Raw genomic sequence first — 13,379 nt, 5'->3', positions numbered from 1 at the left:
AGCAGGAATGCAGACGAATACCCGCATGTGTAGGTCCTCCCCACAGGACTGGGGCACCGGCAGCGATTAACGGCTCATCAGCGCTGCTCAGGACAGCTGACTAACGCACTTGTTTGCCCACACACGACGGCGTCTGTCTGCCGCACCGAAGCCGAGCAGGCCCCGCTAGCACCGGCCCACCGGGGGGCCCGCCGGCGGCCCCGCGGCCTACGGCGGTGCCGGGGGCCGGCGGGCGGCCGCAGCGAACCGGGTGCACCCGCGGCCCTCTCCGGGCCGGCGGCGAGGCAGGCGCGGTGCCCCCGGCGGTAGCCGAACCCGCTCTCGCCCCTTCCGCCAGCCCCGGCTGCGGGCGGCCATGCCTGCCCGGGAGGCGGCCGGGGCGGAGAGAGGGAGGGGGCGGGCGGAGGCGGGCCCGGCGCTAGGCCCGGCGCGGCGGGGGGCGGCGGGCGCTGCGCAGAGCCCGGCTCCCCGCGGCGGCGGCGGGAGGAAGGCCGGAGGGCGGCAGCGCCATGCCCGGCCCGGCAGCGCCGGGGGGGCCCGGCCCCGACCCGGAGGAGAGCTACGACTTCCTCTTCAAGCTGGTGCTCATCGGGGACGCCAGCGTGGGCAAGACCTGCCTCGTGCAGCGCTTCAAAACCGGGGCCTTCGCCGAGCGCCAGGGCAGCACCATCGGCGTGGACTTCACCATGAAGAGCCTGGAGATCCAGGGCAAGCGGGTGAAGGTGAGCGGAGCGGCGGCCCGGGGCGGAGGGAGCGGCCCGACACGCCGCCGCCCCGGTTCCGGCGCTGGCGGGGAGCTGCGGCTCACCTCGCCGCCCGGCCCGCCCCCGGCGCCGCCGAGCTCCGGGCCGGCACAGCCGCCGAGATGCTGGCGGGGCCGCCCGGCCCCGGCCCCACTGCCGGAGGAGGAGGCGGCGGTGGCGAGACAGTGGCTGGTGGCGAGCGGTGCCGCCCGTGCGGGTGCCCCGCCCCGGGGCAGCTCCTGCTGCCCGTGCCCCTTCCCGCTGTCGGTGCTCCGCGGAAGGGCTGCCCAGCGCCCGCGCCGCCTTCCCGAACAGCTCCGGGGGGCGAGGAGGCACCGAGCGCGTCTGTTGCCGTGCCAGGCTGCGGCCGGCAGCTGAGCAGCCGCAAGCCGGGCCGGTGCCTGGGGAGCGCCGCGCCAGCGCTGGGAAAAGCCCCGCGGCAAACCCGCGGTTCGGGACGCGCTCTGCCTGCCCGGGGCTCCGGCGGCAGCACCGCTCTGTGCGGGCAGGCTCCTGGCCGTGGCTTATTTACAAGCCAGGAGGAACATCAGCTGGACTGTCGTGTGTCCAGAAAGGGGTGTGGAACGGGCAGATTAAGAGAAACGGGGGAGCAGTTGTTGAATTAGGCATATTTAAAAGTTATCTTAAGACACTGTTTAAGGCATGTCTCAGAAAGTGCCACTTTTATAGTTCTTCTCAAACCAGAACAAATCGACCCTAAATTTGACTTCTGCTTTTCTTAGGCTGGAGGAAATCGGCTAGGCGTTAGGGTTAGAAAGAGGATAGGATGTTTACCCAGTGGAATTATCCTCAGACTCACAGTGGCACAAATTCCCTATAACAGACTGGGCTGCTGAGCACAGAAGTGTGATCAAATGGCAGGAAAAAAAACACCTTAAAGCACCTGCAGTTTGTAGGGGGCTGCTGGGATAAACCCCTTAGCAGCCCCCTCCAGAATGGCCTCATACAACTATCCTTACTTATCCCCAGCGGGACTAAATGAACTTGATGCAGTCAGTGCCTGGGAAGATCATGGAACTGTAAAGCTTTTGGTGACACAGAAATACGGTAGTTGCAGTTGAATTTTGGTCTGTGTTACCCAAAGTAAGTGTCAAAGTCCTCTATTGTCTTTTTCTTATAAATTAACTTTGGTGAGCAGAGTATTAAGCAGCGAAAGTTGCAGAAAATGGAAGAAAGGAAGGCTCCCATGTTAGGAAAGGAGGGGGATTAGAAGTTCCACACCTAGCAAAGGTGTCTGTTTTCTTGGTAGTGTTATACCTTTTCCTCTCCTGTATAGCTGGGGTTGGCAGTTGAAAAGGGAACTCAGATTTTCTGTTTGTGCTGTTAGTGCCTCTCCTGCGCTTTCTAGCAAGTGAGCTGTTGGAAGGGGGGTTTCTCCTTTCAGATTGAAACCTGGCTCCATTGAAATGCCGGGCACATAGAAAGGGACAAACGTGTCTGTTCCTGGTGCCAGGGGGTCTCTGCCAGGGACTTCAGGAGCAGGGGAGGACTAGCCCAGGACATAACCCAAACTTCCTAGGTGTGCTTTTTTGGCTTGTCAGTACTCGCACCTGAATATTCCTGTATTAGTAGTCAGTCTATAACAAAACCTGTGGATTACTTCTAATTATTTTACAAAAAACAAGTAAGAAAATGCAAGCCCTTGAGGGTTTCTTTTGCTTTGGATTGTTCTGTACTTCCACTTACAAAAAAATTAGGGATGCAGAGATTGAAGAAGAGTATTTTAAGTATTACTTTAGGCAAATAAATCAGCAACAATGTTGGATTAACCTTACAGACATTTTTGTTAGCTGCTGAGTCAGGGACACAGCTAGAATATGAAAACATTTGCTTGGAGTTTTTTTTGTTTGGTATATTAAGGTATGGGTTGTATGTGAAGTTTAAATTCCAGTCAGGCTTTTCTAGTTGGATTGAGATTTCAGAGCAGTCCCATCTAATCTGGGTAGGTTTGTTCAGAATGCTATAGGAAATAGAAAACAAGGAGGCATTTTATTATACTTCTGTGAGCTTCCTTGTAAAGTAGGCAAGTAGGTGTGTGTATCTTGCTCATTTTACAAATTGGGTTTTGGTGTAGCTTACAGTGATTATAAGAGGAGCACTTCAGTTATCTGAGCAGATCATATCCTAACCCGTTAGTAAACAAGCCTGTACATCTGCAAGAGATGCACTGTGTTTCTCATTGTCTCACGTGACTGAGACAGAAACATACTTGTTTAAAAGAATTTCAGATAAATTATTGATTGGCATGCCTCAAATCACGAGATGTTCAGGGCACGTTTAAAATAAAGTTTGCTTGACTTCACAAAAAGATCCTTGCAAAAGCATGCCAGGAGATCTCTGTGCTGCTCTGATTTCATTATGGGTTTATGCTGCTCAAGACAGTGTCTTCATAAGGAATGCAAAGGGCTGGTTTTCTTGTTGGCAAACAGCTGCAGGAATGAGTAAATTCCCATTTTTATAATGTTTTGTAAGCTTATCTTTAGAAGTTCCTTCAGAACAATAGTGTGTACAAAAAAAAAAAGTCCCAAGGAGCTTTTGAACACTACTTGCTCCGCATCCCCAGTGGCCTAAGCTTCTTTTTGGTCAGGCTGAGGATAGTATTGCAACACAACTGAGTGAGTATGAGTTGGACACTTATTTTGAGATTGAAACAAACATTTTAAGGTTAATTGTATTAGTGTCCCTTTCTGTTTAAAACTTCAAATGTCATTACAGTTACATGTTTCTGAAACATTTGGAGCTCAAGGATTTTAAGTCTCACTTCCTTCTGGTGCATTTTTGTTGGATAAGGGAAAAGCAGCATGTTGGGATACTCAAGGTTAAGGTTCTGCAAATAACTTTCTTTTTTTTAACTCAAGGCTTTCCTTGCACCGTAAAGCTGTACTCTTTCAAGTGTTTCAAATGATGTTTTATACACTACTGCTTCATCAGCTACTGACTAAACTTCATATACAAAGAGATGTTAGTGCTTGAGGAAGGAGCTATTCATGGACAGTCATGATAACTGAAGCTTTCTCTTTAGAAATACACCAGTAAAGCGCTGGTGTCGTAAGCTTCCCCAGTATGTGCTGACCCTGGTTTGCAGAGATGCACCACTTCCAGAGAGGAAGAATACGTAAGCTTGTCTCTGCCACCCAGTCTTCTGCTTCTCTTCTTGTTCTTTCTTTAAGATCTCCAATTGCAATTTGAGGTATTGTCCAGTGGGATTATACAAGCCAGTTGCCTCTGGGACAGGCTGTTGTGAGCCACGGGCTCTTGGAGGCGTTGGAGCTAGAAGGCAGGCCACGTGGCACGGGGCCAGGCAGGGACTTGGCAGACCTAGCACACTGGGTTCTAATGGAACTTCAAAGTCAAAGCTACCTGTAATGACCACCTTGATTTTTACCACAAAGGCAAATTCTGACCAGCATATATCCAGAATTTCCCCGCCCCAGCTTTATGAAATGTCTGCAGTCTAGCTTCATTTTTTAAAAAAAAAGCTCTCGTATATGCTGTTTAACAGGTTGAAATTGTGGCGTACTGCTCTCTATAAAATACATCCTTCCTAGCTGGCTAAATCCTAGAGTACAGACTGTAGTTCCCAGAAGTTGTGGTTGTTGACTTAACGCATAGTGATTAAAGTTCTATTGATAAAATAATTACTTGTTCTTTGAGTGATAGAAAGCATCTGGCAAACAGAACAAAAATGTTTTGTAACTGTTACATCGCTGTCAGAAAATATATTTATAAAACAGTGGAACTAAGATTTTACATAATGATAGGCAAGAACATTCCTAAGTCCGAGTCCTGAACTGTGGTTAGTAGTAACAAGATTCCTTTTCTTTTGATGAATTTCCTGCTCTGAACTGATAAATTAATTGGGTAGCTTTAATGTCTACTTTTTGCTGTCATTTCATAGTGTTTTACATATACTGAATATTTTTTTCATTTATGCCATAGTTTTTCTCTCTTACTATATCTTTCAGAAAGCAGCAGGAGAGAAGAACATTTGAAAAGAAACACATTCCTTTTATAACAAATACTTCTTTATCATTGCGCTTTTTAATTTACAAGCTTTTTCAGCCCATATGATATCAAGATTCTTGGCTTTTATTCAGGCCTCGTGGCAGTAACTATATTCTTTTCAGAATGGCCCAAAATTAATGCGTCATTATCTGGCCAAATTGCAAGTAATATAAAATTGTGACTTGTTAACTGTCTTGTCTCCTGACTGTTGTATTTAATAACGTTGCTAAACAAATACAAATGAAGCTGTTGGTTATTACATGGAAGCAATATTATTTGATATCTAGAGGGAAGTGTAGCTCTCTGTCAACTATTTTGACACTCGTAACACTAGAGCACCCAGGAATGCTGCATTCCCAGCAAACAGGGATTCCTCATTCTCTGAACATTTTATAGGGAAACAATTGAGTGGAGCAGTTTCTCCTAACTGCTCTGTGTGTGAGTATCACTGCAAATTGAAATACATTGCCATACAGATGTTAGTTTTGTTGCTGTTGGCAAAAATTGCATAGATTAAGTTGCAAGATGGTTTCAGTAAGTCTTTTTAGGAGGAAGTGTTGTGATTTGCCAGTGTACAGAAATGTATGTTATTGTTTGCCGTTTGAGATGACAGGATTTAGACACAGTCAGCTGGTTAAGAGTCATTTAGCACAGTCTTTGCATCCATCATTTCACTAATGGGAAATTTTATGGAAGTTGCTATATTTTGATTTGAAGAATTCATAGCACACAAGTGACATTTCTATCTTTGTAAAGGAAGGAATCAGCTATAGGATGTACTTAGTTATTATTAATGCTGCTTCACAAGCAAAAGTAAACCTGAACTCCCGTGATGCTTTAGAATAATCAGGAAAGTACCTCATAAATTATGTAGGAAGTAAGGGAGGGAGAAAATATTTAACATGTCTTGAGGCCATTTGTTAAGCATTAACCTTTGATAAACAATATGTTTATCAATGCAAGAAGAATCCACATCAAACCATTTGATAATACTTGTTTACTATGCTCTTTGGTCAACCTGTCACCATTTTCAATGCTTTAATCTATTTCTGTAGTTGAAACTCTGCATTCTTTAAGCCTAATCAGACATCCCAGAACGATCTTTCAGAGACCAGCCATAAATTTTACCATCTTCTGTCTTCCTTCTTACATCAAGCTGAAACATTCCTTGTTTCAGTTTTTCTGTGGTGCCTCTCATCCTCCCATCATGTGCCACTGCGAAGAGCCTGGCTCAGTCTTCTCAGTAACCTCCTCATAGGTACTGGACAGCAGCTAATAGGCCATCACAAATCCCTCTCCCGTGCTCAATAAGCCCATTTCCTTCAGGCTCTTCTCATCTGACCATCTTGATGGCCCTTCACTGTTCTTCAATGTCTTTCTTGTACAGGGGGCCCAAAACTGGACACTGTGTTTTAGTTGGAATCTAATAAGTGCCGAATAAAGGGGAACAGTCACCTCCCTTGATCTGCTGGCTTCACTCCTGTCAATAGAGCTCAGGATGCTGCCAGGACACACTGCTGGCCCCTGTTCAGCTTGCTGTCCGCAGAGACCCCCTTAGCCTGTTCAGCACAGCTGTTCCCCAGCCAGTCAGACCCCAGCCTGCATCCTCGCAAGGGGTGAATGACATATACTCCCTGTATACACCTTCCCAACAGAAAAAGGTGAAGAAGCAAATATGAAAAGATGTTCAAGACTTTGTCTAATGTACTTATGGAAAGCTCCAATTCTACAGTGATTATACGGAGTCAGGAAAAATCTTAGAGGAGTTAAAAGTTTGTTGAGTGCTTTGCTATTCGGTACCAGCCAGTGCTAAGGGCTCTACTGTCCAAAAAATTCAAAGCTAAAAGCACATCAAAATAACTAGCTTTTGTAAGTAAATGGGCATTCAGTAGTGAAACAAGTAGCACAAGAAAGGTGTCTCCTTGTCTTTGTTCACTTAGGGTATTCTGTCACATTCCTTCTGAACAATGGGTATTCTCTGTTCTTTGTCCCGCCCTCATTTGTTACTAGATGTGGTCCCCCTGCAGGCCTGCTACCAATCTCTTATTTCATAGGTGTTTTTTCTTAGTATCCTCAGATGAATTTAACACAATTCTCCAGCAATCCCAGCTTCTGTCTTTCTTACACCAAAATTGTTGCTGAAGTAATTACAAAATCGGGAATGGATTAAAAAGGTTACTAAGTGACAGACATGGCTTCCATCGCATTATTTACAGAGCTGAAGTACTTCAATGGAGGAAATAAATAATTAAGAACTTTGTGTCACATACTGCATATGTGATACAATCATATATTCTTTTGTATTGTATAAGTGTATCTTTTTTTGTAACCTGTAGCTAGTACAGTTCATTTGGTATTTTGATTTTAACTTCTAACTTATATTGAGGGGCTTTTAAATGAGAAGTACTAAGACTAAATTTTTTTCCAAAGAATTTGCAATTGTTATTTCTTGTCAAGAGTTACATACTTGTAAAAGTAGTTTAACAGTTTTACTATAAAATGATGGTTTTAAATTGTAGTTATGATGGGTATGTTTCTTTTTCAATAGAATTGTCTGAAATGTATCTCTGTACACCTAGTGGAGAAAATAGTGTTTACTTAGGATCAGAACTGGTACTTTTGTAATTACTTACCTTTTTTTTAATCATATATCAGACTGATTTGTGCTATACAGAAGTATTTTTCTTAGAGTTTTCTAAAGATGCTGTCAAGCAAATTAGCTATATTTTGCCTTTAGGAATACATCTTGCTTTGAATTAGGTAATCTGGTTCATAATACTTGCATACTCTGTGTCTGTAATGTGTGTTCTTAATGATTTAAAAAAAAGACAGTTATTAAAACTTCAAACAATGTGATAGGAAGGTTTTCAAGCTTCCAAATTGTAAGGAGTGAGTTGTTATTAGCCCCCCCCCAAAAGTGCCTTTGCACACTGAGCATGCTGCAAGGCAGACTGATTCGTACTAGCTGAAGCCACCATCTCTGCATAGGTCTGCCAGAGGAGACTACAAGGAAGGACTCCTTACTCGGCTTCAGGTGAGGTTATTGGATCAGTCCACTCTCATTTGCAGCAACAAGTTAAACTGAAGGGGCATATTCATGATTGGTTCAAGACAACTTTGCCATTGCTCTAAAGGATCATGGCACCTTCCTCCCTGCACAGTCTGTGTGCTTTCGGTACCATCTGGCTGTGTAATTAGTGTTAACCCTTCAAACAAAAGGAAAAAACTTATTTTTCAGTTACATCAGTGAATGAAGCTATATGGTGAATCAGATTAACAGGTGCTAGTTTCAGTGCAGGGAGAGGGCAAGGATATGCAGCTGCGATGGCAAGTCTTTGATGACAGTATTGTCTTGGTTTGGCTTAAGCAAGTCATTAAACCATGCCTGTATTTGACTGACTTTCCCTGAAACAAAGAGTGAGCACTCACCTGGCTCCTTCTGCCAGCACAAGTGATGGGAACAGTGACAAACAGGTGTGTCAGTTGGGATATATGTTTGCAAAGAAAGTGTCTGCTTATGGGTCTAATACATACTGTAGTCTCAGCAATGAAAGCAAAACCACAACAAACTGAAGATCATGTAAAAAGCTGAGTGATTCAGCGTCCTTACACAAAAGAGGAGTGACAAGTAGGGGAGCATGAACTTCAGATGCCTGAGGGAAAGAGCTTACCTGGAGGATGTGGGAGGAAGACTGCTGTTTGAGCTCCTGAGAAGGTCAGAGCTGTGGTCTGTGCTGTTCCCAGCAGGATACGCAGGGCTTCAGGAACTTTGTACATTCATTCCTGTGAGCACACAGACATAAATGCTTGAGTAAAAAATGCGTGGCGGTGCTGTGAGACCTTTCTGGTGACATTTTGAAGTTGCTCTATCACTATTGAAAGGCTGTGGAAACTGGGGAGGACAAGAGAAAGGCAAATATTGTACTTGTCTTCAGAAAGGGCAAGAAATCCTGGGAACTACAGGCTGGTCAGACTCATTTTGGTCCCTGGGAAAATCATGGAGCAATTCTTCCTGGAAGAATTAAGTTTTGACCCCACTTTGAGCAGGCAGTTGACACAGGAGGCTGTGTCACCTCCTCAAATCTGTCCCAACCTCAGTGATTCTGTGATTCTATGGAGTGTACTTATACAGAGGTTGACCAAATCCAGTATACAGCACAAGGCCCAAGACTGGCTTGCTCAGTCACTCTGCAGGTAAATCACATTTAGCTTACACTTTTCACATGGTGTAAATAAAACAAATATTTTTTTGAAACGTTTGTAATTCTTCTGTGTGCACAGAATCTCTCAGACCTTTCCCAAGAGTTGTGTAATCATTATTAGCCTTGTTTTGCACTTGACCTAATCAAGTATTGAGATTTAAAATGACGTAACAGACACAAAGGTCTAGTGGGAGACTTGAGGACAGAGAACATATAAACTTGCCATGAACTTCCTTGTCTCTAGTAATTGTCTGTTGACTGCTCTAAATCATTATCTGTTCCATCAGTAATCATTGTTTTGTGGTTTTCTGTTTTCTGAGTCCATTACAGTCCCTTCCCCTTCTCTGAGAAAACTCTTACCAGGACTGAGAAGTACTTTTTCATTGGATTGATTCCTTTTAAGCTGTACATATATCATTTGGGATCTAAATGCTTGGTTAGCACAGAAGAATGATCTGATCAGTACAGCCTTTTCCAAAGTGAAAGCTGCTGCTCAAACATGCAGCAAGTCAGAAGATAAAACAAAATACTCATGTGCAAAATAAATAAATGGAAAAATGATTCCCTATTATTTGGTATAAAATATCACTGGCACATTGTATTAAGTTGTTGTCAGCTCTTTAAAAGAAAAAGGTTCAGAGAGAGGGGAACTAATAAATAACAGGTCCACAATATATAGGAAGATTAAAAAAAATAGGAGTATTTGCGTATGTCCTGTCTTGGTCAAGAGGAGACGCAGAATTTAAGGAATTGTACAAAAAGACAAGCAGTGGTCTCTCATCTATCATTTGGGATAGAGAAGTGAAAGTGCAATAGAAGGACAGAAAATATAAAATTTATAAAAGGAAATTCTTTGGTTTCATTGCTACTATATATTGAAGCCAAGTGCTTTGAAAGATTCAAAAAGGATTAGAGATTTATATGGAGAATGAGAACATCCACAGTTACTTTAGATTAAAAGCTCCTGGAATATAAGCCATCATGTTCCAGGACATTAGACAACGTATAAAACAAGAGGATTTAAAAAGAAACTTTCCCTATGAGCAGGATATTGTGTTTGTCCACTTCGAGTTATTTGGCTTCTTCCTCTGGAACATCTAGTACTGGGAACTCAAACCCTGATACTAAACTCATAGTTCTTATGCTGCTGGATTTAGGCAAAAGTATGTAAGCTAAGTATTTCTTCTTCCTGCCCAGATGCAATGTCTGTCTACCACCCAAAAAGGGACAGGTGACTAGACTGAGTAGATCTTTGACTGACTTCATTGAAACCTAGAATTGCTGGCGTTTCTTTTATACATTCTTTTGTACGTTTTATGTATTCTAAATACATTCTTTTCCTGGCCTCGTATTTCCTTATGAAACAGTGTCAGTGCTCTCAGATGTTACTACCACATCCTACTCCAGTTGTTACTGCCCCTGTAGCAGAACTGGCAAAACCACGTCAGTACCTCAGACGATATGCCAGCAAAAACCCACCTGTAGTTTCACTGGCACACCAGGTGACGAACTGGAGTGGCTTGGCTGTGGGCTAACCTCTTGTTTTGCTAACTCTGCTAGAGAAGGGGTAGGGCTGGACACACACAAGTGATAATTTCATAACCTGCCACAGAAGGATGCATCAGAGCTGCAGGAACCCAGAGTGTCTCAAGTGTTACAGATATAAACTTTGAGCAGCCACGTGTGAAAAGGTTCTCCAGTGTGTATTATTATCCTTAAAGAACGAACAAAAGACTACAAACACGTGATGCCAGAATGTATTACATATAAGGGAGATTTATAACAAGACTGTTGAATCAAGCCCTGTCTTTTGATTCAGGAAAGCTCGCTAGCCAGTGTCCCACTGTATGCTTTGTTTTGTTTAGTTGCAGATCTGGGACACGGCTGGCCAGGAGAGGTTCCGAACTATCACCCAGAGTTATTACCGCAGCGCCAACGGAGCGATCCTAGCCTATGATATCAGCAAGAGAGGCTCCTTCCTGTCCATTCCTCGCTGGATCGAGGACGTGAGAAAGTATGCCGGTTCCAACATAGTACAATTACTGATCGGTGAGTTTAAAATATCAATACCAAGCGCTACAGGTTAGTGTACAATGTAATTAATTGCAGTACTTGTTTAAGATGGTTAGAAGTTTTATTTTTGATTGAAGTTAAAATGTATGTAATAGATCTGATTGGAAATTTTCCCTTTTTTTTTAATTAGAAAGTGCTGATTCATTAAAACAGAAATGTTTTGCTTTCATTAACCTCTGTTAAGAAGTAGACAGCTTTGTATCAGAAGCCAGCTTTGAATCCTTTGTGTCTCATTTAATGGAGAACTGGGTACCGAAGGCTTCCAGGTTCTGAGGCACAGCTGCTGTGGAGCTATTCTCATGATAAGGATCACAAGGTTTCCAGGGCCCAGAGAAGCCCCATCAATTCAAGCCAATGTGTTCTGGTGAACTGGAACATCCACTTACTCCAGCAGACAGGATTTCAGAAGGATTTCAGAGCAATCAGGGTTTGTCAGTTCTCTGCTAGAAGATCTGCTTCCCAGCCCCGATGTTTCTGACTCATACGTGGCTCTCGGGGCCTGTAGACCTGCTAACATCAGTACTGTTCTAGATTTCCCTAGGTACCAGCAGACTGCTGCTGTTTTCACAAAATGGTTTTAGCTTTCATTTCTAGCCCATTTTTCTTCTGTAAAGGTCTACAGCCACCATTCTTCAGTTACTGACTTTTTCTGTTCTCTGAGTCATACAGAAATACAGGTTGGAAGGGGCTTAGGAGACTATCTAGTCCAACCTCTCGCTCAAAGCGAGGCTGATGTCAGGTTGGTCAGGGCCCTTTCAGTCAAATCTTGAAAATCTCCAAGAATGGAAATCCTGCAGCTTCTCTGGGCAACCTGAGAACCTCCTGCTAAATACTCCTCTGACATAAATCGTCATTATAAATTACTCTGTTGTTTCTTTTTCTTCCAGGAAACAAGTCTGACCTAAGTGACCTTCGAGAGGTTCAGCTGGAAGAAGCTCAGAGTCTGGCTGAACACTACGATAATATCATCTGTGCCATAGAGACCTCTGCGAAAGACTCCAGCAATGTAGAGGAGGCTTTTGTGAAGATGGCTACAGAGCTCATGATGAGGCACGGAGGCCCTATGTTCAGCGAGAAGAATACTGACAGCATCAAGCTTGACAGCAAAGACGTTGTAGAAAGCTGGGGGTGTGGTTGCTGATATGAGCTAGGTGATATCCCTGACTTTACTGGAATTTAGATGGTGCTTCACCCTAATGCTAAGTAGCATGGTAGCCATATTCTCCTCCTCCTGTGAAACCAGCAATTTTGTAGAAGTTAGACACAATCCTGTTTGCTTTGGTGTCTTATTTTTCAAAAGGGACTCTTGAGAGGTAGTCCTAAAAGTCAAACCCTCTGAAAAACTTACTCAACATTTGTCGCCACAGTTTTCTTTTCTGTAACCTTCATACGAGTTACAAAAGTGGAGGAAACAAATTTGAACTGGTGTGGAGACAGATGGTTGGGGGAGAGACATGCACACCCAAAGTTCTGAAGCATTTAGCATGGGACTGTTGGCAAAGGAGGTAACTTGTGGAATAGGCAGTCTTGACAGTGTCTCTTTAAATCCTCAGCACTCCACCAATGACCAGGAAGTGGCAGTGTCTTTGATAAAGGTATTTCAAGCATCAGAATCCCCAAGGTTTTGATTACAGGACCAAATAGCAGTCACCTGTCCTAGGGCATATGGATTGCTAGTTAGTATTGGAACAGGCCCGGGTGGGGAAGACTTCTCTCAGGTTTTGTTATAATTTTTTTTAAGTTACAATTTTAACAAAAAGCAAAATCAGCCTGAGCAATATCACGTGAGTTGCTGTCAAGCAGGATAGGACCAGTGTAGTTATTTTAAATACAGCCTTGAGGAGAGGGTAGACACATTTCATTTGTTATTGTTTGCACAGTGATAGCTCCCTTTTCCAAGTGGGTATCATTGGGTTTTTGCCTCAGATCTCTTACGTTCATTCCACAACTCAAGACCTGCATCACTGGAAACATGAACTGGAGAAACCTTGAACTGACTGGTAGCCATGATCTCCTGCCATGTGCCTAATGGTCATATACAGGGTTAATTCTGGTTACATATTTGACATCATGTTACCAGAGTGTTTATTGCGTAAGTGGCATAAGTGGATTTGGGTTTTGGTTTGGGTTTTTTTTTAAACCATCTCTTTAAATACAGTCTGGGCATATAACGGGAAAGAAGACCTCAGAATAGCTGAAAACTGCATGCATTGCAACTCCTTGGTTGTAAGAAACCAGCGTCTTTTCGAGTGATTCCCTCCCAACTTTGTACTCCACTGCTTCCGTCTCCCTATCCCAAGTTACCACTTGCTTTTCATTTCTTGGAAACACTCAG

The 13,379-nt window shown here is 43.8% G+C and overlaps 1 protein-coding gene across 1 annotated transcript; it reads left to right on the top strand.

The window, feature by feature from the left end:
* Positions 1–474: 474 nt before the first annotated feature.
* RAB43 (RAB43, member RAS oncogene family) lies at positions 475–12,391 on the top strand. Its single transcript, XM_068420012.1, has 3 exons — positions 475–722; positions 10,837–11,020; positions 11,932–12,391. The coding sequence occupies exons 1-3, from the start codon at positions 510–512 to the stop codon at positions 12,183–12,185; spliced, it is 651 nt and encodes a 216-aa protein (XP_068276113.1). The 5' UTR covers positions 475–509; the 3' UTR covers positions 12,186–12,391.
* Positions 12,392–13,379: the final 988 nt, after the last annotated feature.

This window comes from Nyctibius grandis, chromosome 29 (genome assembly GCF_013368605.1).
Source record: "Nyctibius grandis isolate bNycGra1 chromosome 29, bNycGra1.pri, whole genome shotgun sequence".
NCBI classification, from domain to species: Eukaryota; Metazoa; Chordata; class Aves; order Nyctibiiformes; family Nyctibiidae; genus Nyctibius; species Nyctibius grandis.
The sequence above is the reverse complement of the archived record's forward strand: the minus strand, read 5'-3'. Positions and strand labels throughout refer to the sequence as shown.